Source organism: Saccopteryx leptura, chromosome 6 (genome assembly GCF_036850995.1).
Source record: "Saccopteryx leptura isolate mSacLep1 chromosome 6, mSacLep1_pri_phased_curated, whole genome shotgun sequence".
Classification (NCBI taxonomy): Eukaryota; Metazoa; Chordata; class Mammalia; order Chiroptera; family Emballonuridae; genus Saccopteryx; species Saccopteryx leptura.
The window spans coordinates 40,496,775-40,520,980 of record NC_089508.1 but is presented as its reverse complement, the minus strand read 5'-3'; the positions used below and the strand labels follow the sequence as shown (position 1 = coordinate 40,520,980).

Genomic DNA, 24,206 nt, shown 5'->3' with positions numbered 1-24,206 from the left:
GTTTTTTTTTATTACAACCATCTTAGTGGGTATGAACTAGTATTACATTGTGGTTTTGATTTGCATTTCTCTGATAGCTAATGATGTTCAGCATCTTTTCATGTGCTTATGGCCGTTTGTATATCTTCTTTAGAGAAAAGTCTACTCAGATCCTATGCCCATTTTTAAATTGAGCTATTTGTCTTTTTTATTTACTGAGTTGTAAAAGTTCTTTATATATCCTGGATACAAGTTTTCTTATCAGATACATGATTTGCAAAAATTTGCCCCATTCTATGGATTGTCTTTTCACTTTTTTTATGGTGTCCTTTATAGCACAAAAAGGTCCAGTTCAACTATTTTATCTTTCACAACTTGTGGTTTTGGTGTTATGTCTTAAAAATATTTGCCTGATCCAAGGTCAGAAGATTTATAGCTGTGTTTTTTTTCTAAGAGTTTTATAGTTTTGGGTCTTATATTTTGGTATTTGGTCAATTTTGAGTTAATTTTTTTAGTTAATTTTTATATATACTGTGAACAACTTGTCTTTCTTATTTTGTGAATTTTCTTTTGTCTAGTGTTTACTTTTCCAGTCAGATATTTTTTCTCAAATATTTTTAAATACCCCTTGTGTTGTATTTTTGTCATTTATGTTTCACGTTTTATTGTTCAGGGTGATGAGAAAACTGAGGTTCTAAAAAATCACAAAGACCTCTTTAAAGTCACATGGCTAATGCAGCTGTTGCTCAAGTCTAAGTCTTCTGACTTTAACTTCATGTTCTCCAACTTAAAAGTGTTGACACAGTACAATCAATTTTTTCGTTTGTATGCTGTACATCACTAACTAAAGTCTGACTCAGTGGAGCTCAAGGAAAACTACAGAGGCCGTCAAGATTAATACTCACAGACTACACCCAGAGTTATCAGAAGTTAAAGTAGATCACCAGCATCAAGAGGACAGGACAGAAAAGGTACTGATATCCTGTGAGGAAGTCAGAACCCTGGACAGCTCAGTAGGAGCCTTAGCAAAAATCCATTTTCTTCTAATTTAGGATTGCAATCACTGAAACTCCAGATTAGCAGTCGATTCACACTTTTGGGAGTTAGTTCCAATTTAAAGGGCTCTGGTCTTATTCATATGATCCCAATGGGGGGAAATGTCATACCATCTTTCAAGAGCCTGTAGTATTTGTGAAGAGGCATGACCTAATCTCAGGCCTGACATGGGTATATACAGGAAAATCCCAGGTCCCTGGGTCTTTGGGGAAAAGGGATAGAAGGGAAAGGGCTAGGCTGGTCTGAGAAGAAACGGTTTTTTTTCTCTCCTTTCTTGGAGCTTTTTATCCATAAATCTCTTTTTCCATCAAATTTGGGGAGTAGGCAAGAACTCCACTCTAATTGGGAACCAGAAACAGTACTAAGCAGAAGCTTAATTCTACTCCATGAGAGTCTCAGGAAGAGTTCAGGGGAATACTTATGCAAAAGGACTTTGAGCCAGGCTGTATTTATAATTTCAGGTACACCACAATACAAGTTTGACCGCTGGTGTCACAGAGTAGATAGGACCACAAAAACTCTGTGGCTTGCATGCACTATGAACTGTCCAGTCATTGGTCATCTAGCCCACTGTAGCCTTATTTGGTGTAAGACCATGATCAATCAGGATAAGACTATCATGACTGAGAAGAACCTAAGAAAAATGAAAAGTTCTAAATGAAAAGTCCTTGGCATGAAGATAGTCCAAGACACATGCACATAGTCAATAAAGAGAAAGACACACTTTGGGTCTGTTTTGTTTCACTTGAAAAAGAAGCAAAAGAAGAAGAGGAGGAAAAGGAAGAGGAGGAGGAGGAGGAGAAAGAACATTGAACTTTGTCTCTTTGGTCTCTTTGAAATGGGCATAGCATACCAGGACATCAGTCGAAGGGTTAACATTCTGTTTTAAAAGTAATAGGCCAACTACCTTATGTAGAAAAAACTATTACTTTGCAGAATATCTAGATGATCCTAGAATAATGTTACCCTTCAACTGAATCATGGCTTCTTGTGCAGCTTTAACTGTGGAGATGTTAGCAAGATCTTCTTGTCAAATGTCACTCCTACTCTAGCCTGTCACCAGTATTCAAAGTTCAACATTTTGACTTTATACATTTGGCAGGTCAGTACTTTTATAAGTGGCAGCCTTCCCAAATACATAACTCATCATTTACAGAATGCTCATATCTCATAGTGGATTATCAGACAGCTTCACTAAGCTGAGTTTAGACTCTGATAGGGAATAAAACTAGGTCCAGCATGCCACACTGCCTTGGGAGGAGAGCCCACAGACATGCAATCACAGGCCCTTGACACTCACAGCAAGATGCTTAATTTCCTGAGGGCTGAAAACGTTTCAGCAAACTATGAACAAGCTCAACAATCCTTGCATATTGTCATATCATAACAGAAGTTATGTCTAAAATTGTGAAAATGTTTATTTTCCTCTTCAAACCTTTTCATTGTCTCTGAATTTTCTGAGAAAAAAAAATAAGTTCTAGGAAAAGTCTCTAGGGTAATCAGCCAACATTTTTTATTTCTCTATTTTTTATTTTTTCATCTTTTAGATACTAATAAGTTTTGTTTATAAATTATACATGTAAGGTTATCGTAAGCATCAAGGATCAATTCACGAAAAGAACACTACCAGCTGCCAGGAAGCCAGAGGATGAGAAGGATTATGCATTTGACTGCATCAAGAGAAGCTTAATGTATACCTTTTAATGAGCAATGCAGCTCTAATGCCTAACTTCAAATTCTGCTACCTGAAAAAAAAAACACCCAGCAGTGCTGGCCCCTGCCAGGACTGCTGTTGTGAAAAAGTATTGTGAAGACTGATACAAGTTGACTAAGGATTGTTTTGGTCCTGTAAGAATAAACTTCTTCCTATGTGTTGTGTTACACAGGGTATCATTGAGTTCTTGGATGTCTTCTTTTCATTGATTTATATGTACATTTTATAGAAGTGACTAGCATATAGTATATATTTATTATTGATAAATAAATGAATGAAATGTGAGGAGTCTCACTAGAAGAAGACACACTGAGGATGCTTTAAACAAAGTCACCTTCTCCAAGGGATGCTGCCCTTCCATACCAACCCTGAGATATCAACACAATGTCTCCACCAGGCACCTTCAAATTCTATGATATCCTGGGTCCTGACTTTGGCTCCTATTTTCTTTCTGGAGATAACAGTGTCTTGGACTTCAGCTTTCAATTCCTGCTTGTCCTTGTTTCTCCCCCAAATGTGGCTTCCCTTCTGATGACCTGGCCTTCTGTAGTTTCACGTCAGCCTCTGTACCTTGCAAGTCTCCACCCACATCCTAGATAAGCCTGAGTCACTGGCTGTCCACTCCTGGGCTTCTGCTCTCTATGGCTGTCACCCATGGGACAGAGGCTTTTATGCAGCTGGGGCTTGCAGGCTCTGAAGTTAACCTCTTGGGTTCTGTCAATTCCTGCCTACCCTACCCATTAACCCCTAATATGCATAGAGGAATATCTCATGGGAAAATCAAGACCATGTGGAAAATCACAACTTTCCTAAATATCGTAAAGAACAGATGCCTTGCAGTCTGAAATAATTTCAGTACAGAGGCCTTGAAGTATGGAACTTCCCCATAAACCACCTCTTCAAGAAGGTGAGAGATTAAAATTTCCAGTAATAATAAATAAAGTTTTCTTCTTAGCTGCTATGGGGAATCCACAGCTTAATTGGGGTAGATTTTTGAAGAATGCTTAGAGGTAGTGTCTGGGTGTAGAAGCTTCAGTGTCATGAGTAAAGCCATGGCTGGGTCTTGGCCTAGATTGTCATTTCATTTAGCTTGCCCAGTTTGGAATGGAATAAAGCCACTCTAGATAATGGGTTTAAAGAAGTTCTGAATAGTCAGTCCATTTGGGCCACCTAAGTGGAAAGAGCTGTGATTCTTTCTAGGTTACTGTCCCTACTGGTTGAGGCTGTTTCAATGCCCCTTACAAACTAGCTCAGGTATCTGCATAATTATTCTCAAACTTGGTGACTTCCCTGAGGACCATCTTAAACTGATGTACTTAAGCTTCCCTGATCCCAGCTTTCTCTTCTTCTCTGCATTTGGTCAGGGAAGCCACTATGCCATTTTTAAGCCCCAGGTTGAGAGAGGGAGTAGAAAAAAAAAATCAGTTCTTGTGTAATGAGGCCCCTACTCAAGGATGAGCTCATCGTGGAGCAACGCCAGCACTGGCAGCTGTCGCCTGACACTTCCCCAACAAGTTCAACCCACCTAAGAAGTTTCAGAACTGCAAACTTTGATAACTGGGCATCACATCTATTTCTCCCCAATATTGCCCTCAATGTTATCATGGTAAAAATATTTCATAAAGCTCTATGCTCATCTCATTCTATGTGGCCTCCCCAGGAGCCAAACACTGCAGCAGCCCTCTTTGCCCCACTGGAATTAAAACCATTGCTGTCCAACCTTGAGAATTAGCTACTCAGGGTAACTAGTCAGTATCAATAAAAAGATATACTCTTGAGTATATTATATATCCCACTTTTTCTTACATGTTTCAGAATTTGTGGTCTGTCCCAGAGCTGGCATTTTGCAAGCTCTGAGTTTTCCTCACAAGGCCTATGATGTTTCTGGACTCTACAGAAACCAACAGTCAAGCAAAGCATTCCTAAGATACGCTGGAAGTATCAAAACTTCCAGTATACTTGCTGTAGCACTGAAGCTACCATTGTGGTTCTAGGAGCCCCAGCTCTGATAAGGTATGTTCAACCATCCCAGAATGCAATGATTCAAGCACTCTGAGACTTCCTTCTGACCAGTCTGTGGCAGTACCCCAACTGAGGTACACTATCTCTTGGTACATATTGATTTGGGGTACAATCTTATTCTGGATAACTGTCACACAACTCCAGGAACCTGGCCCATTTATTCATACAATCCTTAATTGTGGCTAACAATACTAGCTCTTTGCTGAGCTGTATCAATCCAAATATGAGATTGTAAAGGTCAATTCTCTGGAATTTTCTCCCTTAGAGCCATTCAATGATTGGGGCAGGTCACCAAACTCCAGCCATCTCTAGTACTTTTGGGGTTTGTAGAATACTGTGAGATAGAGCCATACATATATTATTCCTTCCATATTTCTCCATCCTGACTTCCCAGCTTACTAAAATGCTTAAGGAAAACAAGCCAAGCACCATAAAAGACCTAAAAGGCATTTGAAAATCACAAAGATGATCCATCCTGCATCTATCCTAGTACACCCAGACTATTAGGGTTCTTCCTCCCCCAAGCATATGTTCTGAACACACCGTACAGAAATATTTTCTCAAAGTATGTGCTAGATACCAACTACGTCAGAATCACTTGACATTCTAGCTTAACATGCTTGTTCCTGGGCCCTATCTCACATTTACTGAGTCAGATCCACTGGAAATAGGCTCAGGAGTATATAATTTAAATAAGCACCTTACGTAATTCTTATATCCACTAAAATTTGAAAATTATAATGATAGCTGTATCCTTCCCAACTCAGCCTTGACCGGCATTTTTACAAACCTATTCCACAAGTTCCCCATTCTCCATCCCTTGCCCCTTCCAACCACCCAAAGTTATATGATATGAAGGAGGAAGTTCTTGACCACCACTAAAGCAGCATAAAGCCTAAAGCATTATTTGGAAGAGGTTCATGTTTTCAATAATGAAAAAAATAGGCTATTGCAACTAAGAATAGTACTAAATTGTCCAAAGATTAAGCCAAAGTTCAATTAATTGGCTCTAAGTCCCTCCGGTACCAAGACAGAGTAGGCCAGGCCCAGTAGAGACAGTAGAGAGCAGCTAGCCACAGGCAAGGTAGTCAGGTAGGTCAGAGAGAAGTGTCTATAGCTAAGAACTCAGGAAGACTGGTGGAGCTGGGAGCATTTAAGTACTGAAAGTAGCTGGTTAGGTATTTACAGTAAGGCATAGTGCTAGGAAAACTAAGACAGAGTGGGTGAGAAGATACTGAGGGCAGTAACGACAGGAAGAGAGCATTGTCAACAACCAGCAGAAGAATTCAAGGAACAGGCTAATCTAGTCAAGGCCAAGTTTAACAGACACATCAAGACAACGTACAAAGAGAGGTACAAAGATAAATGCATAACTCAAGGTTTATAAGATACATTAGATTTGTACCTGTTGTTGGAATGGGAGTTGAGACTGGAAAAAAAATTTTAGATTAAACAAGGGCCTTATATAGAAAAATAATGATAATATGCTGTGATATGAGGGATACAATCAACTTTCTGGACTGAGGTATAAATAAAAGATAAAGAAAAGGAAAGAAAGAGGAAAGAATTCTTTCTACAAAGAACTGGTCAGCTCTTCAGTGAATTAAGACTACCATCTCTGCTCAAATTCACTGTTCTTCAATTTGCTACCTCAGACCTAAATGCAAATATAAATGGGATGGTAAAATGAGGGGGTTATATTGTCTGAGAGAGAGTAAGTGCCTCATTACAATTCCATCCTGGCTGCCTTTTAAGCTATTAATTCTATATCAACAAATCATGGACAAAGATTATTTAACTCTTTTTAGATAGACCTATTAGAAATAGCATTCTGTTGGTCTAGTTAAAACTTTACTTCAGAACAACTCTCAACTTTTAATTGGATGATATATATTCACAGTCAGACATTCATAAGAGGGCCTCTGCTGATGACTTTAGAAGCGCTGCAGAATTATCTCTTCCACCATCAAAGTAAACCTTAAGTTGTGCTGTATTCAGTTTTTTAATGATTATATCAAATTTAAACATGTGACATAGAATTTTCACAATCTAATAAAATTAGTAACGAGAAAATGTTTATTTGCATAAAGATCAAATGTCAAGAATATAAAAATTACATCAGCATTTGAAATCTACAGACTGTTGGTTCTCTGGAATTAATCTTAAAGGCATTACAAAGCCAAATTATAATTTGAATGTCTCCATAGTTCTCTATCAATAAGCATAGGGCTTTTGGGGAAATAAATTTAACAATCAATTTAAAGGTTATAATTAACTAATTATTATGCAACTCAAGATTTTCTTATTTAGGTCGATAAAGCCACTTCTTTTTTGTTTAAATGATTCTTCTTTAAATTAGGCAGTGACACAATTTGTTATAATCAATGGTAATGTACCTTCACAATTGTTTTCAGATTCAAGATACACTTACCCATAAATAAGAGATAAAATTTATATGTTTGTCCTTTGTCTAAGAGTATCAACAGATAGATGAATTAAATGAAGTCTTATTTCACTTACAATGTTAATTTAGTTTGCTGGACTTTTAGTGGTTTCAATTTGCATTGTTTCTTGAACGGACACATAAAACCATATCATAAACTTTAATGTGAGAAAAAGAGATTAACAAAACTGATCACTCTTTTTGTATTCCTCCTATGGCTTTTAAATGTAAGCACCTCTTGCTCCAAATACCATCTGGAATATGTTAACAACATTCTTTCTTAAGAATTACTAGGGCAAAGGCAATACACCCGTGGTTATTAGTTTACAGCTATACAGCAAGTAAAACTCGATTGCTGGCTGGCCAAACCCGTGAGCTTAATCCAGAAATAATGTTCTTAAAGTTACTTGTTTATATCAATCAATTAATGACAAATGAAAGCAAATTTCTGTGAAATAAAATTGTAGAGGAAAAATTAACCTTTTCCTATGGTTATGCATGTTTACAACAGTGAATATTAATTGAATCATGACAAATATGTTGAATTGCTGGTAGTTGTTAAATTAATGGAAATATTTTTAAAATCTGCACTCCTGTATTTTTCTTGAGAAAGTGGTTTAAAACTAGAATCTATTGAATAAAGTGGCCATCTGGTGTCAGAAATGAGCATTACAGACACTATTTTGCATGAACTTACAGTCATAAATATTCTCCACAAACCAACTGAACCACAAAAACATATAGTAGCACTGTCCGACAGAAACATAACTCTTACGTGTAACTTAAATTTTTCTAATGACTACTCTTAAAAAGTAAAGAGAAACAGGAACTTTAATAATACATTTTTATTTAACCTAATATATCAAAAATATTTCAACATGCAATCAATACAAAAAAATTGTTTTTTCATACTGTCTTCAAAATACAATGTGTATTTGACAGCACAACTCAGTTTGACTAGACACATTTCAAGTGTTCAAGAGCCACACATGGCTATGGCTACCACATTGGACAGCGCCAATCTAGAGACTGAAATGAGAGCTGCCTTTACTTTGATTTGCCTTTTACTATGTTTATGCATTTCTCAGCCCCTCTGCTCACTCTTTTAAAAGTTCCTCCCCCCCCCCTCTTTAAATTTTACTTTATTTTTGTAAATATTTTTTGCCTCCTGAACCTTTTAGAATATTTAAATGGCCCTCAAAGGCCTGTCCTCAGAGAACAGGACAAGAAGACCCTTGGAGGGCCCATCTCTTCGCCCAAGGGCACGCGGGGTGGGGCTGGGGGCTGCTTGTCTGCCTGCGCAGTCCTTCCATTCGGCTGGATCTGGGCTCAGCGGCTTCCAGCGGCGGTCAAGGGCCGCGAAAGGAAGGCCACGTCGCGGGGGATCAGGGCCGTCACGGTCGTCCGGCCTCCTTATGACATCACAGCGTCACACTTTGGGGATTCCAGTCCAGCGAGGATCCGGGCTAGGAGGACCTGAGCGTCAAAGATGTTCGATGGGAGGAAGCCTGGACTCGAGGAGGCAACGACTAGGTAGGTCCCTGCCACGATGCCCACAACTCGTTGCTTCCAGTTCCGTCCCCTGATCCAGCGAAGGCAGGTGGGAGGTTGCACGCCAGCAGGAAAAGACCCACAGCAGGGAAGCACCCACTATTTCCAAGGAGGACCAACGGGGTCTTGCGGGTGAACCCTAACTCTGCTCATTGGTTGGAGGTTGGAGCCACGTGATACAGAAACGGGTCGGTTGCTGCTTTCCCCTCCCCTTTTATCTCCGTCCTGGTTGCGAGGTCACGAGAGGCTGGGAGGGGTTTCCTAGGTAACCGCTAGGCAAGCGTGTACACATCCGGCCTGAGCCTAGAGACGGTGCCGCGCCTGCTCCTGCAGGACAAGGATTTGAGAGGTCGGAGTGGACGCTGCTCTGTTTCAGTTGTGCGGAAATCCATCTTCTGTCTGGGCTACGGTGAGTGTCTGTCACCTGGTGGTCTTTGGGTGTATATCACGTGTTGCCTGGCCCTGGGAGTCTTTGCTCCCCTCTGTCCGTCTCCATCCACACAAGCAGGAAGACAGGAAAGAAGCAAAGTTGAGTTCAGAGGATTCAGGAATGGCACAATGGAGATAATAATGAGAGACAGTGCCCTGGCTTTATCTAAGGCCATCAGTGACCAGAGAATAACTTAAGAAGAGAAGGAAAGGGATGGTGGCCCATAGCCACTGTGCAGCCTTTACTGACCCTGTTAAGGTACTGAGCAGAGAGAACCAAGTGCTCCTTCCCCAGACTTGATACTGCTCACTTGATACAGCCACAAGGGCATTTGGCCCATCAGTGATCATGAATGAATTCTGATCACTTTATACCCAAGAGAGGAAACAGTTTGATGACACGGGGCTTCTAGTTTATAGAAAAGAAACTTGATTTTCTCAGAATGGCACCCTACCCCATTCTCATAGCAGACAGAAACATGGTCCTTAGCATTCTAATTACTTTTATACTCTAATTGGTCATGTATAGCAAGCTTTATACCATAAAGGACCCTGTGGTATGACAATTCAAACCACGCAACACAGTTTTTATCAAACATCATGTGTGTGCTAGACACTGTGATAAGTTCATGGCCCCTGCCTTCAATGAGCATGGAATCTTGTAGGGAGGAGAGACCTGAAAGCATCCCAATACAGTGGACAGGCTCCATATCTAGGGCATATTTGCAGGCCTTCACTGGAGTCACAAGAAAGAGAATGATATTACTACCAGAGAGAAATTCATTACACAGAAAATGTTTGATTTAAATCTTTAAGGATATATGGAGTACACTATAAAGTCAAGGAAAAAGACATTTTAGGTTAGGTAAACAGCATATGTCAAAATATAGAAATATCCCATCCTGTTCAGAGAAATATAGTTGTGGCCAAAGCCTGGGTGCTCTGGGGAGTTTGTGGTTGATGAGCTTGAGAGGTAGGCAGGAGTCGAAGCACAGAAACCATGAATACTTTCCATGGGGACTCAGGTGAGCAGATTTACCTTTCAGGAGGCTGGCTGTCACAGTAGTGTAGACAGGATGGATTGGAGGGAAGTGGGACTCTAGGGAGGACATCTAGTTAAGGTGAAATGATGTGAGACTGAACCAAAGAAGAGGCGATTGGAATGGAGAGGAGGGAAAATCTGATAGACATTTAAGAGGTATATGCAGAAGGATTTAATGAGTGAGTGAGCATGGGGGAAACAGTAAAAGTGGTTGAAGGTAAATCCTCAGATATGGATGATTAAAAGGATGGTGTCATTTATCGAGAGAAGGCATGCATTAGGAGAAGCAGGCTGGCTGGGAAATAGGATGAGTTCAGTTTTGAGCATACTGAATTTGAGATGCCTGTGACACATTCACATGGAGTTTTCCATGTGGGTTGTTGGTCGGTTGCACCAGGAAGAGGAAGAGATGGATTAGTAATTTTTCACCAAGAAGGAAACAATTGATCAGTAAGTTTGAAATAACAAGTAGCAAGAAGCCAAGGAGAAAAAGCAAACCAAAAAGGAAAACTTAAAGAAGAGAGTCATCGGCATTGTCAAAACGCCATGTCAAAGTCAAGTTGAGAGCTGAAACATGGCCAGTGTCTTTGGCAATTAAGTCATTGTTTACCTTGCTAAAAGAAACTGCAGTGGCCTGAGGTGTCCCCAAACAGATTGCAGTGAGCTGAGAACTGCAATGGAGGTAGTGAAATACTGCTAATGACAGAGGTGGTTGTTTTTTTTACCCCAACCACCATCCTCTCTCACTTATATTATTACAACTATCCCTTAATTGTGTCCTTGCTTCTACGCTACATGTTTATTTTCAACAGACTAGCTAAAATGATCTTTTTCAAAACTTAAGACAGTTCATGTTACTCTTCAACTCAAAATCTTCATACAGCTTTCCATCTCACTCATAATAAGATCCAAAATCCTCACAAGGGCCTCACAAGATAGCACATGACCTGGCCCTGCAATACCTCTCTGACCTCACCTCCTACCAGTCTCCATTTCCCTGGCTGTGCTGCAGACACATCATGTCCCCTGCTCTTTGGCAAACATGCCAAGTATACTTTCACCCCCCCCCTTTTTTTGCATTTGCTCAGCCTCTGCCTGAATGCATTTCCCCAGGTTTCCTCATTGCTCATACTCCTTTTCTTCAGCTCTTTGCCCAAATATTAACTTACCAAAGAAATCTTCTCTTTCTTCCCACCCCATCGTTCTCCAACTGGAAGATATTTGCCCCTCAGTACATCACTTAATGAATGAGTGAATGAATGAGCAGAGAATTGAGTGTATTAGATGATTTTTTCTTTGTAATGTTAGCCGAGTTCTCTCCCCTCCTTGACTTAGCACGGTGGAATGATGTTCCCAGTTTACGAAGCCCGAGTACAATTACAGACTGTGTGCAGTACTCTGATGTAGATCTCAAAATCCTTCGATTTGGTCCCTTTGGATGGCTATAGCCATCCTCTTCCCAATCATTGCTGATCTGAGTTTGGGAAAATTTTTAGCATAGTTTTGTTAAACTTCTTTCTCTGATACCTTGAATTTGGGGCTGGTTTGATGGGCTTTTCTCTTGATCTGATACCACTTGGTTTATTTTCAGTCAAAAGACCTTTCTCAACATTTTGACAATCACTGCTCTTTTCCTAGCACTACTACACATTTTTTTCTTATTTTTATAATCCCTTAGTTATTCAGTGGGATTTGGGGAGGTAAGTTAGGTAATTACATGGATTCTAGCCACCATTTTTTTTGCCTTAAAATTTTAATTTATATATAAATATATATAATTTAATTTATATATATATCAATATATATATATTATATATATGGTCTATAGCTTCTACCATTGTCCTCTTTGTTTACTCCATTCCAGCCCTCTGGTCTCCTAACTGTTCCCTGCACACACTCAACATAGATCCTTTGCACTTACTGGGATATCTTCCCCCATGTATCTTCATGACTCACTTCCCACATTACTTTGTATAAATGAAGAAAAGTTAGCATGCAAATGTTTTTTAAATAAATATTTAAGTAAAATTTCATTTAGGTATAACATATATCTTAGGAATCTAATTTTATTTTCTCAAAGTGAACATATATTCCTTTATTCAGCACCCAGATCAAGAAAAATATATATGTGTATTTTGTTTGTTTTATTTTTTTATTTTACAATGTGGGGGGAGGACAAGAAGTACCAACTCATAGTTGCTTCAGTTTAGTTATTCATTGCTTGCCGTATGTGCCTTGATCGGACAAGCTCAGGGTTTCAAACCAGCAACATCAGCATTCCAGGTCAGCGCTCTATCCACAGCACCACCACAGGCCAGGCAAGAAATATATCTTCATCAGTACTACAGAACCCGTCTTTGCCTCCTACTAGTTACTCACCCCTGAAAGTTACCTACTATCGTGACTTCTGTTATCAGAGATTAGTTGTTTCCAAATTTTAAATGAATGGAGTCACACAGTGTATGTACTCATTGTGTGGCTTCCTTTGTGCAACGTTGTGTTTATGAGAATCATCTATGTTGGAAGAAACAATAGTTTCTTTCTCATTCCACTGGTAGGTACTAACCAAGTAGAAATGTGTACCTGTGTGACAAAAATGTTCAGAGAAGTACTATTTAGCTCCAAACTGGAAACAGTACAAATGTTTACTAATAGAATGAATAAGCAAATGACTATATAATTATGCTGTACAATACTGAACATAGTTTTTAAAAAAGCGTGAGGGTTTTTTTTCTCTTTGCCTAGTTCTAATCCTATTCAACATGACTGCCTACATTATGCTTTCACCTGCATCTAAGATAACTAGTGTTAACAACTTACTATGTATCTTTCTATATTTTATTTTTGCATAATCATATACACACATGCATCCACACATACACATGTGTCTGTGGTAGAGTTATTATTCTAAAAAGTGGGATCACAATATACTCCATTTCTACACCTTGCTTTGTCATGTCATAATATTAAAACTAGGACTCCTATATTTTTAAAATAGTATATATCTGGAATATCATAATGAAAGTATTTAAAATTAGGAAAAAATGGGTTAACTTTTTTTAGAGTTATTTAGTTATTAATTAGCTTATATCATCTGAAAAGAAGTTAGCAAATTCATTTTAATAAACATTTATTACCATGCCATATATGTCGCTAACCTAAGGATTCTTTTCTTTGTTCACTAAGTACACTTAGGGAACTAAACGACATGAACTGGAGGCAAGGTTAGGGTACAGATGAGAAATGACTCTATCCTTCAAGTGATAAAGGCTCATAGTGTGGAAGAAAATTACATTTGTTTTATTTCAACCGAGAAGGTAAAATAGGAACAAATGGGAAGGTATTACGAAGAAATGATTAAACTCAGAATAAAAAATAACTTTCTAACTGAAAACTAGAGATGGGACGGACTGTCTTGGGCCCAGACAGATAGTTGGTAATGTGCCGTCTGAAGAGTTGTGAGCCACAAAGCAGTTGCACGTAAGTAGGTTTAAGGACCCTTTTAATGTGGAATGCCATAATTTTAGTATTTATTTTAATTTTTTATTTTCCTTAATAGATAATATTATTATGACCCTTATTTTTAATGGAAGATGACTGAATGTGAAAATTTAAACCAAGAAGAAATAATCAAAGAACTGGTGAGTTAAAGCCAATTTTATTTTCAACCAAGTTTGCAAGCTGCTTTCTGGAGCTTACCTAGACATTTCTTCTGCTCTGTGACCTTTGGAATCAGAGAAAAATTTTATATATATATATAAAGTATGTATATATATATAAAGTGTGTGTGTGTGTGTGTGTGTGTGTGGTACAACATTCCTTCTTGTGTCAATGGCATTAGTGCAATTGACTGTTTATAATTTCTAGGCAAAGATAATTTTTTATTATCCTAAATAGGTAATACCCACTTTCTTTTTTGAAAACAGTGTTTATGCAATGGTTTATCTTATGAGATGGTTGGACAAGAAGGACCAAATACTACAAAACTGGAGATGTTTTTCTCAGAGTACCCCCGTATAGTTGGGTTATCATTATTTCCTAATTTAACAAGTCTCACAATCGTGGCTCAAGATATAAAAGAAATTTCAGGAATAGAGACTTGTTTACAACTCAAAGAACTTTGGATTGTCGAATGCTGTCTAGAGGTAAGTCTAAACATATAACTTCACATGAAATATTTTATACTGAATTCTTTGGCTTTGGAAAAATAATTTATTGAAATATATGCTTAACACGTGGATAAAAACAAATAAGTGAGGGGGAAAGAAAGACCATACTTGATGAGTTGCAATAAAATCCTTTAGTAAAACAAAAAAGAAAACAAAAATAAATAAATGAGCAAAAGATGAAAATAGATTTATACAAAGAAAAAATAGAAATGAAAAATTAAAACATAGACATATCTACATTTTAGTAATCAAATCAGACTAAATAATAGCCATTATTGCTTAGTAATAAAATCAGTTCATTTAGATAGTATAGGTAGTGCAAAAATTGTAACATTTATTTTGAAAAATAATATTGCAAAATATATGAAAAGCCAAAGGAAGGTTGACTCAGAAATCCTTATTCTAAGATATTGCTCTAGAGAAGTAGGTCAGCAATAAACAACTATATGCATGAAGTCATTTATTGCAGCATTATTTATAAAAGCTAAAATTTTAAAATAATAATATGCTACATGTAGGGTTATTTTAAAGAAAATGATTATAAACTTCATAAAATATTTTTAATTAATAAATATTATAATTTGAAATTATGAAAACATTATAGATGGTCTTAAGTTAGAAAAACAAAACTGTATAGGTATTATGATTATAGCCATATGAAATTAGGTATAAAGTTGATTTAAATTTAAAGAGAATATAAACTTGTGTTTAGGTAGATAGATTATATGTTTTTCTTTTTGAAATTTAATTTGCGCCCTGGCCGGTTGGCTCAGCGGTAGAGCATCGGCCTAGCGTGCGGAGGACCCGGGTTCGATTCCCGGCCAGGGCACATAGGAGAAGCGCCCATTTGCTTCTCCACCCCTCCGCCGCGCCTTCCTCTCTGTCTCTCTCTTCCCCTCCCGCAGCCAAGGCTCCATTGGAGCAAAGATGGCCCGGGCGCTGGGGATGGCTCTGTGGCCTCTGCCTCAGGCGCTAGAGTGGCTCTGGTCGCAACATGGCGACGCCCAGGATGGGCAGAGCATCACCCCCTGGTGGGCAGAGCATCGCCCCTGGTGGGCGTGCCGGGTGGATCCCGGTCGGGCGCATGCGGGAGTCTGTCTGACTGTCTCTCCCTGTTTCCAGCTTCAGAAAAATGCAAAAAAAATAAATAAATAAAATAAAATAAAAAAAAAAAAAAAAAAAAGAAATTTAATTTGCTGGATATTGGTTTTGCAGTAAAATGTAACTTTTAAAAAGAAATGTACTTAGTCTGACCAGGTGGTGATGCAGTGGATAGAGTGTTGACCTGGGATGCTGAGGACCCAGGTTCAAAACCCTAAGGTTGCTGGCTTGAGCACTGGCTCATCTGGCTTGAGTGTGGCATCATAGATGTGACCTCATCATCGCTGGCTTGAGTTGAAAGGTCTCTGGCTTGAACAAGGAGTCAGTGGCTTGGCTGGAGGCCACCTCTCCTCCCCAGTCAAGGCACATATGAGAAGCAATAAATGAACAATTAAGGTGCCACAACTATGACTTGATGCTTCTCATCTCTCTCTCTTCTTGTCTGTCTCTCTCTCTCTTGCTTAAAAAAAAGAGAGAGAGGAAAAATGTACTTATTATGGCAAAACATAAGTTAACACTACTCAGTCTGTTCTTCTATTTAACAGAAAATTGAAGGTCTTCAAAAATGCAGAGATTTAGAAAAACTATATTTATATTATAATAAAATTTCCAAAATAGAAAATATAGAGAAATTATTGAAATTGGAGGTTCTTTGGCTGAACAACAATGCAGTTAAAGATATTGAGGTAAGATAATTTCACTGAATATTAGTAAAGTTAATTACTACTATGGAGTTTAAACCAGAATGTCCAAGATCACATTATGCTTAAGAGCCTAAATATTCATGATGAGTTTAATTATTGTTAGTAGGAAGAACTCACATAGAGAACTTCATATATATTATTTTCTTTACTCCTCCTACCAAGCCTGAGAGGTAGTGTTGTTTCCTCTCTGGAGGTTAAGAAAAAAAAAGAGGTTTGTCTGACCAAGTGGTGACTCAGTGGATAGAGCCTTGGCCTGGGATGCAGAGGACCCAAGTTTGGAACCCGAGGTCGCCAGCTCACCAGCTTGAGTGCAGGGTCACTGGTTTGAGCATGGGATCATAGACATGACCTTATGGTCACTGGCTTGAGTTCAAAGGTCGCTAGCTTGAAGCCCAAGGTCACTGGCTTAAGCAAGGGGTCACTCACTCTGTGGTAGCCTCCTAGTCAAGGCACATATGAGAAGGCAATCAATGAACAACTAAGGTGCCGCAGTGAAGAATTGATGCTTCTCATCTCTCTCCCTTCCTGTCTGTCACTCTCTCTCTCTCTCTCTCTCTCTATCTATCTATCGATCTCTTTCACAAAAAAAAGGTTTAAAGAAGTTTTATAACTTGCCTTAGTTATAAACACACTCTATGTGTTCTGTGCCTTTTTTTATTCCTCTTCCTCATTTTCTCTCCATATCCCTCCCTGCTCCCTCTAACTCCCATAGCTGTCTCCAGGTTCCAGAGAAACAAAGATGGCTTCACGAGGGTCCCTCTTTACTTCTGTGCTCAGTGCTCAGAACACCTGGAGAACTAACTAGATTGATCAGATGGTTTATAAATATAGGTTTTTAATGATTTCTCCTAAATTATGTACTGTCTAAATTTTTAGGGTTTGCAAACCTTGAAGAATTTAAATGATCTCAACCTTGCTGGAAATCTAATTAGCAGCATCGGTATGTACTATTTCATTTGGAATGTAAGATAATGCTACAATAATATTTTATCAGTATAAAATGTACATTTCTGGCCTTGGCTGGTTGGCTCAGTGGTAGAGTGTCGGCCTGGTGTGCAGGAGTCCCGGGTTCGATTCCCGGCCAGGGCACACAGGAGAAGCGCCCATCTGCTTCTCCACCCCTCCCCCTCTCCTTCCTCTCTGTCTCTCTCTTCCCCTCCCACAGCCAAGGCTCCATTGGAGCAAAGTTGGCCTGGGCACTGAGGATGGCTCTATGGCTGCTGCCTCAGGTGCTAGAATGGCTCTTGTTGCAACAGAGCAACGCCCCAGATGGGCAGAGCATCGCCCCCTGGTGGGCGTGCCGGGTGGATCCTGGTTGGGCGCATGCGGGAGTCTGTCTGACGGCCTCCCTGTTTCCAACTTCAGAGAAATACACACACACACACAAAAAGTACATTTCTTTCTTTTAGACTTTTTTGTATAACCTCTTTGCAAAGCATTTCTAAATCTATGGTTATAGGATGTGAAAATATTGCCCATTAATTAGTGGTTGCTAAATTATACAGTTTATACAGTGTTACTGTTAGTCTTCTTTATATGCAAGAAATGATTCCCATATAGAACTCAGAAATATGAAAGAATATAAATAAGAGATAAAACAAGAAATAATTTTTCTTTCATCTTGTGTTTTAAATGAAAGGTCGATGTCTTGATCCCAATGAACAACTGGAAATATTAAACCTTTCTGGTAATCAAATATGTTCTTTAAAGGTATGTTTAAGTGGAATACATTTTTATTTACCAGTTTGGATCATGAGCTATCTTATTGCAAAAAATGGACTAGATAGCCCCTTTTAAGAAGTAACTTAATTATTTTGGACTACCCAATACTCCCAGAAATTTTAGAGGTGACTGATTAAAATGATCCTAATGAGCTCACACTATTAAAACCAAATAACCATTTACCTTACTTGGCTTTTAGGGTACTACTTTTTTTTTTTTTTTTTTTAGTTTTCCTCTAATATTTCTAGCAATACTTGTGGTTATTCATCCTTTCATGATATCTAAAAAACGGAGTGCTCCAGGTCAGTCCTGGGATATTTTCTTATTCTGCATTCATTCTGTAAATAATTTCATCATATTTATAATTACTTTAAATACCTTTGATCCACTAGTTCTTCCTAAAATGGTATCTCTACTTTCCCTAACAACTCCCCAAACTATAGACATCTCTTGTCCTAACGCAGACTGATTTCCCCTCCACTGAACCTTCTTCTCCTGCAGACCTTGCCACCTCTCTAAATGGCATCTCCATTCTTCTAGTAACTTAAGCCAAAATCTTTAGAGTCCTCTCTGTCTCCCCTTCATACTTGGCATTCCTTCATACTTCACATTCAATCTATCAGCAAATTCTATTAGCTCTACCTTCAGAATAGGTGCATTTTGTTACCACCTGCATCACTACTGACTTGGTTAGGGACACCATCATCTCTAACCTGCATTGAGTGAAAAAAAGAAGCCTCCCAACAGTCCTTTCTGTGTTTAGCTTACCCTTTCACTATGATCAATTTGTACTTCACACAGCAACCCGTTCCTTTAAAAATATATCAGATCAAATCACTCTTCTGCCCAAACCCTCCCTTGGTTTCTCTCATCTCTTTCAGAGTAAAAGCCACTAAAAAAATCTAGTCCCCAAACTGTCTCTCTGACCACAGTTTCTACCACTCTCCCCTTTGCTTACTCCTTTCCAGCCACTCTCCTCACTGTTCCTTGCACACACCTTAGGGCCTTTGCACTTGCTGGAATAGTCTTTCCCCCTGTATCTTCATGGCTCATTTCTTCACTTCTTTCAGGTCTTTGTTCAAACGTTATTTTCTTGGTGATGCCTTTCCTGCCCAATTTAGGTAAAGTAGCAACAACCCCTACTCCCCTACCCAGGCTGCAGCACTCCCATCTCTCGTTCCCTGTTTTATTTTTCCTCTTGGCACTGCTCTACATCTCTTACTAGAATACAACTTCAAGAATACAGGAACTTGGTCTGTTTTTCACTGCTGTATTCACAAGGCTTAAAACAGTACTTGGGATGTAATAAATCTTAATAAACATTTGTCAAGCACTTTAATGAAAGAGAAAAAACAAATAAAAAGACTTAATGTATATGACATATAATGTGGGTGAAAACATGGCATTCATAATTTTGACAGTGTCAGACTGAAGATGCATATTCCAACATTTCCTCTACCAGGGGTCCCCAAACTTTTTACACACGGGGCCAGTTCACTGTCCCACAGACCGTTGGAGGGCCACCACATACAGTGCTCCTCTCACTGACCACTAATGAAAGAGGTGCCCCTTCCAGAAGTGCAGCAGGGGGCCAGGTAAATGGCCTCAGGGGGCCGCATGCAGCCCGCGGGCCGTAGTTTGGGGACGCCTGCGACAATAGTGAAGAAAGATGAGTAAATCTACTATAGAAATAATTTTGAATTGATCAGTATTAAAATAGGCATTCTTTTACTCAGAGAAGAATATAAGATATCAAAAAGCTGTGGAATGAGGCAGAATATTTAAGCAACTTAAAAAGAAATTCAAACAAAATTTTATTTTCTTGGCCAAAATCAAGAGGAGATATTCGACATGGTCACACCTTGAAAGGTTGACAGAATTTCAACAGCCACTGTGGGTGTATCTTCCAGGCGGTGGCACATGGGCCTTCTAAGATGGGAGAACAATATGCACAATGGTGTGAAGGCCAGAAATCAAAGGGTATACTTGAGTGATACCAGCAGACGAATCAGAGGGAGCTGTGAGAGAGATATTCAGAGTGCCGTGGGGGTCATGCTTAAGCTAACAGACGAGACATGGGTAGGAGTTACCTACGGAATGGGTATTCTACACCAAGTGAGAAGGCCCTCATTGGTGGAGAGGAACATAGCAAATTCAAGAAACTGGAAACCTGGTGCAGCTGGAACAGAGTGAGGGAGAGAATCATGAGTCGAGGCTGAAGAAGATAAGGGCAGGATGCTGGGAAGATAAGGGATTGCCCTGCCAAGAAGCCAGACAGGGTGTACCTCACCCTGGCTAGCCATGGCAGCCTGATGTGGGGAAAAGCCTAGCTGCATAGGCAGAAGGATCTGCAACTCTAGCCCTGCCACAAACCAGACATAGCATAATATGGTGGTAACATATAGTATAACTGAAGTGATGATGTAAAGCTCTTAGAATAATAATGACTAGAACACAGTTAACACTCCACAGACATGCTATTTTGTTACTGGTCCTATTATGATAACCTATTTTATTTCAATCTGGATTATTGTGAAAATTTATTGTATGGCATAATATTACAAAGGTTTCCTGTAAGAATAATGGCTATTTATTATAAAAGCATTGAACATGATTCACAGCAACTTTTACTATTCTCATATTAGAAATATTTCTGAAACACTCTTATCTTGAATTTTTATCTCTACCATTTCCATTCACCCTAAAAAGATACTATCCTGGCAATGATGGAATAACTTTTGTGCCACTTTCTATCTCCACCAGGTACCACAACACTAATTTTCAGTCACTAAAATGACTGCAATGTCACCTGACTCCTGAGTGTAGGTGGGAGGTTCCTGTGTAAGACTTCATAGTTCACTATCTCCTAGCCCAGACTGATGGTCAAATGCAACAAAGCCCACAGCCTCAGGTCCTAACAATGAGCCAAATTCCCACTTGTCCAGAGACAGTTTGGAGACGCATGGCTACTTGGCTCTGTCTTACCTTTTACTCTTGCAGCCTGACTTCTACTTGCTTCCAAATTCCATTTGCACTTTATCTTCAGAAATAATGCTTCCTGGTTCTTGTTTTAAATTCCCCTTAACTTTGATTCTGACTCTCTTAGCTAGTATTGCAGCCTTTCAGGTCCAACCCCACCATAGCACCCTGCTGCCCCGGAAACCATCCTAGTCATGCATTATTGAGGAAAATATGAGGATATTGTAGAGGTTGGAAGAAAGTAATAATCATTCAATTTAATTCACATATTTATTTAGTGCCTACTGTGTTTTAAATACAGAGTGTTGGGAATGCAGTGTTTAACCAGACACAAGCCCTGTTCTCAGAGAGTGTATCTCAGGAATTGGCAAACTTTTTCTATAGAAGGCCAGATAGAAAATATTTTAGGTTTTGTGGGTCACATAGACCTCTATAATATATTCTTTACTTTTTCCCCAACACTTTAAAAAGTAATCACCATTCTTAGCTTGTAGATCGAGGGCCAACACCCATGTAGACCCTTGGCTTATTGACTTGTGGAGGCACAAGCAATTGGCAGTGGCAAGTGACAAACTCGATAACAAAGATAAGGCCAGTGGCTAAGAGTTTATGGGAGAAGCATCTACCCCAAGCTTGAGGGATGAAACAAGGCTTTCAGAGAAGACAATTTTTAGGTTGAGTCTTAAAAGATTAAGAGGTTAAATTGAGGTGAAGTCCAAAACACTCTAAGGCAGCAGCATGAGTGAGGGTCTAAAGATAAGATAGGGTCTAGTACATTCTGAAACTACAAGTTGTTCAGTATGGCTACAGCAGAAAATGTCAGGGTTTAAACTGGAAGGAACAAGACTGAAGGGTGAAGCAAGGGCCAGACTCCAAATAAAAGAAGGTGTGAAGATGACTGGAACTTCAGGATGAAAGGTGTTACGGAGAAACAGTCTGAAAGTGCATTATCAACCCTTCCCCTTCCATAGTTTGTGAAGAAAGTGAGGCCCTCTGGAGAAAGCTAGGTTTCAGTTGTCTTTAATAGGTAGAAAAGGCATTTATAGAAGAAAAAATTAAAACAACTAAAAGCCAAGAATTTAATGGTGATTGTAATAGAGCAGCAGTCCCATAGCCTTTGATGGGAAGAGCAGATCTGGTGGCCAAGGAGAATGGCGAGCAGTGTTCCTAGGAGGTAAGTGTGGGGAGCGGTGGAGAAGGGAGTAGGAGACCCGCAGGCACACTGGGGGCGGTCGTTAGAAAGGAGTCGTGTAGAGGAGGAAACACTGTCTTAATGAATAAATGTGCTCAAGTGACTGGCTGCGAGGTTCCAGATAAAATACAGGATTTAGTAAAGATTCTTTAGCCTTTTTTTAAAAGTACGTTTTACAGACATAGTTATGTAGAGTCTGCTATTCCATTATTGATGACCTATTCTTCATATATTTAGCATGTTTTTCATTAGAAAAGAACATTTTATCCATCTAAATGACTTTAACTTCATTAAGCAGATAATTAGAATGTGTTACATTACATTATGGTGATCTTAAGTGTTCAAAACCTCCTTTACAAATAAACAGTTACAATTAATTAAACACTATTATTGCTTCCATTTTAGGACCTTACTAACTTAACCAGGCTTCATCACTTAAAGGATTTAGGTCTGAATGATCCTCAATATAAACCCAACCCAGTTTGTCTGCTGTGTAATTATTCCACGCATGTACTGTATCACTTGCCTTGCCTTCGAAGACTTGACACGTTTGATGTGTCAGCAAAGCCAATCAAGGAACTTGCAGATGTAAGTGCATCCTTAATCAGGAATCTGTGACTTAAGTTTAATTAACCTACTCTCATTTGAAATTTTATGTATCAAAATTAGAAAGCATCCATGGGGAACGGTAGTATTTCAGGATTAGGTCAATTTTAATCTGATTAATGATGATTTGGGGTTGGTTCCCTATAAGTATAAATGGGGCCACCCCTACTGCCAAGATCTTGAAGATTTCTGAAATCTTGAAGAGAACTATTCCGGGACTACCAGTGATGGCAAACCTCCTAGTAAAAGGGCTCCTTTGACATGCCACCAAAGGATCTTTAATTTCAGAATGGAGTGGATAGGGTCATCATGTTCATTAATAGTCTAGTCTTTCCACGTTATATTTCTGCCTCTCTCTTCCCCATTTGTTCATTCAGTTAACCATCCAATAAATAGCTTTTGAGTATGTAGAACATGATAAGCATGTGGATGCCCCCACATGTGGCCCTCCCCTTCTTTCCTGAAGCTCATCCATCATCTCAACATAAAGAATGTCTTTATTCTTTTATCTTAACGTGTTCCCTTTTCTTGCTAGTCTGAGAATTTCTTCTCAAATTCCATTCTCTCTGTCTTCCAAAACTGAGATGATCATCCTTCCCACCCGAATCTAAGAAGTTAACTGTCCTGCAGTACTAAGCAAAGGACTACTTGTCCACTAGCAGATGTTTGGAGTCATTGGAGGGCCAAGGAGGAATGCCTTCTCTAACAATATTAACTCAAAAGTAACAATAAAACTCTGCAGTAGCAACCATATATTTGAAACTTCCACGATCATTTCTGTAGTTTTACATCAGACAGTTTCTGCAAATGTGAACAGGTGAATATGCTTCATGAAATAACTTGACTGGTTCATTTATCTAAAAGATATTTAAGGCATATTGCATTCCAGGCACATTTCAAAGCACTAGAGATATAGAGTGACCTAAACAGGCAAAATCCCTGCTTTCTTGGAGCTCACATTTTACTGAGAGAAGACAGATAAGCAACTAAATAAAGCAACAACTAGTGATAAATGCTATAGAGAAAATAAACAAGGGTGAAGGAAACAAGATTGTTGGTAGGGGCAGAGGATGGGGTGTTGGCTATTTTATATAGAATTGTTAGGAAAGGATTTGCTAAGGACATTCAAGCAGACACGTGAAGGAAGCGAGGAAGCAAGCTGTTCAGGGATCAGCAAGTGTAGTATGCCTGCTACAGGACTGATGCAAGAGTATGCCTCATATTTGAAGAACAACAAAGAGGCTAGTGTGGATAGAGCTAAGAAAGTGAGGAGGACAGAAGTAAGAGATGAAGACTGGAGTGGTGGGGGCTGATCACATGAGACTAGAATATCATAAAGACTTTGGTTTTTACTCTGAATGAGATGGGGGCCACTGAAAAATTTTGAGCAGAGGGATGACGAGATGACTTATGTTTTAAAAGCTTCCTTTTTTTTTATTTCGAAGTGGGGGGGGGGGCGGCAGACAGACAGACTCCCACATGCACCAAACCGTGATC

The 24,206-nt window shown here is 39.1% G+C and overlaps 1 protein-coding gene across 1 annotated transcript in view; it reads left to right on the top strand.

The window, feature by feature from the left end:
- The first annotated feature begins 9,085 nt into the window (after positions 1-9,085).
- The window catches only part of LRRC9 (leucine rich repeat containing 9), a 116,581-nt gene continuing 101,460 nt past the window's right edge, over positions 9,086-24,206 (top strand). The window contains 7 exon segments of the mRNA XM_066388277.1: positions 9,086-9,174; positions 13,796-13,877; positions 14,163-14,381; positions 16,052-16,192; positions 17,087-17,150; positions 17,850-17,920; positions 22,509-22,691. Of these exon segments, the coding sequence (XP_066244374.1) occupies positions 13,830-13,877; positions 14,163-14,381; positions 16,052-16,192; positions 17,087-17,150; positions 17,850-17,920; positions 22,509-22,691 (726 nt within the window). The 5' untranslated portion in view covers positions 9,086-9,174; positions 13,796-13,829.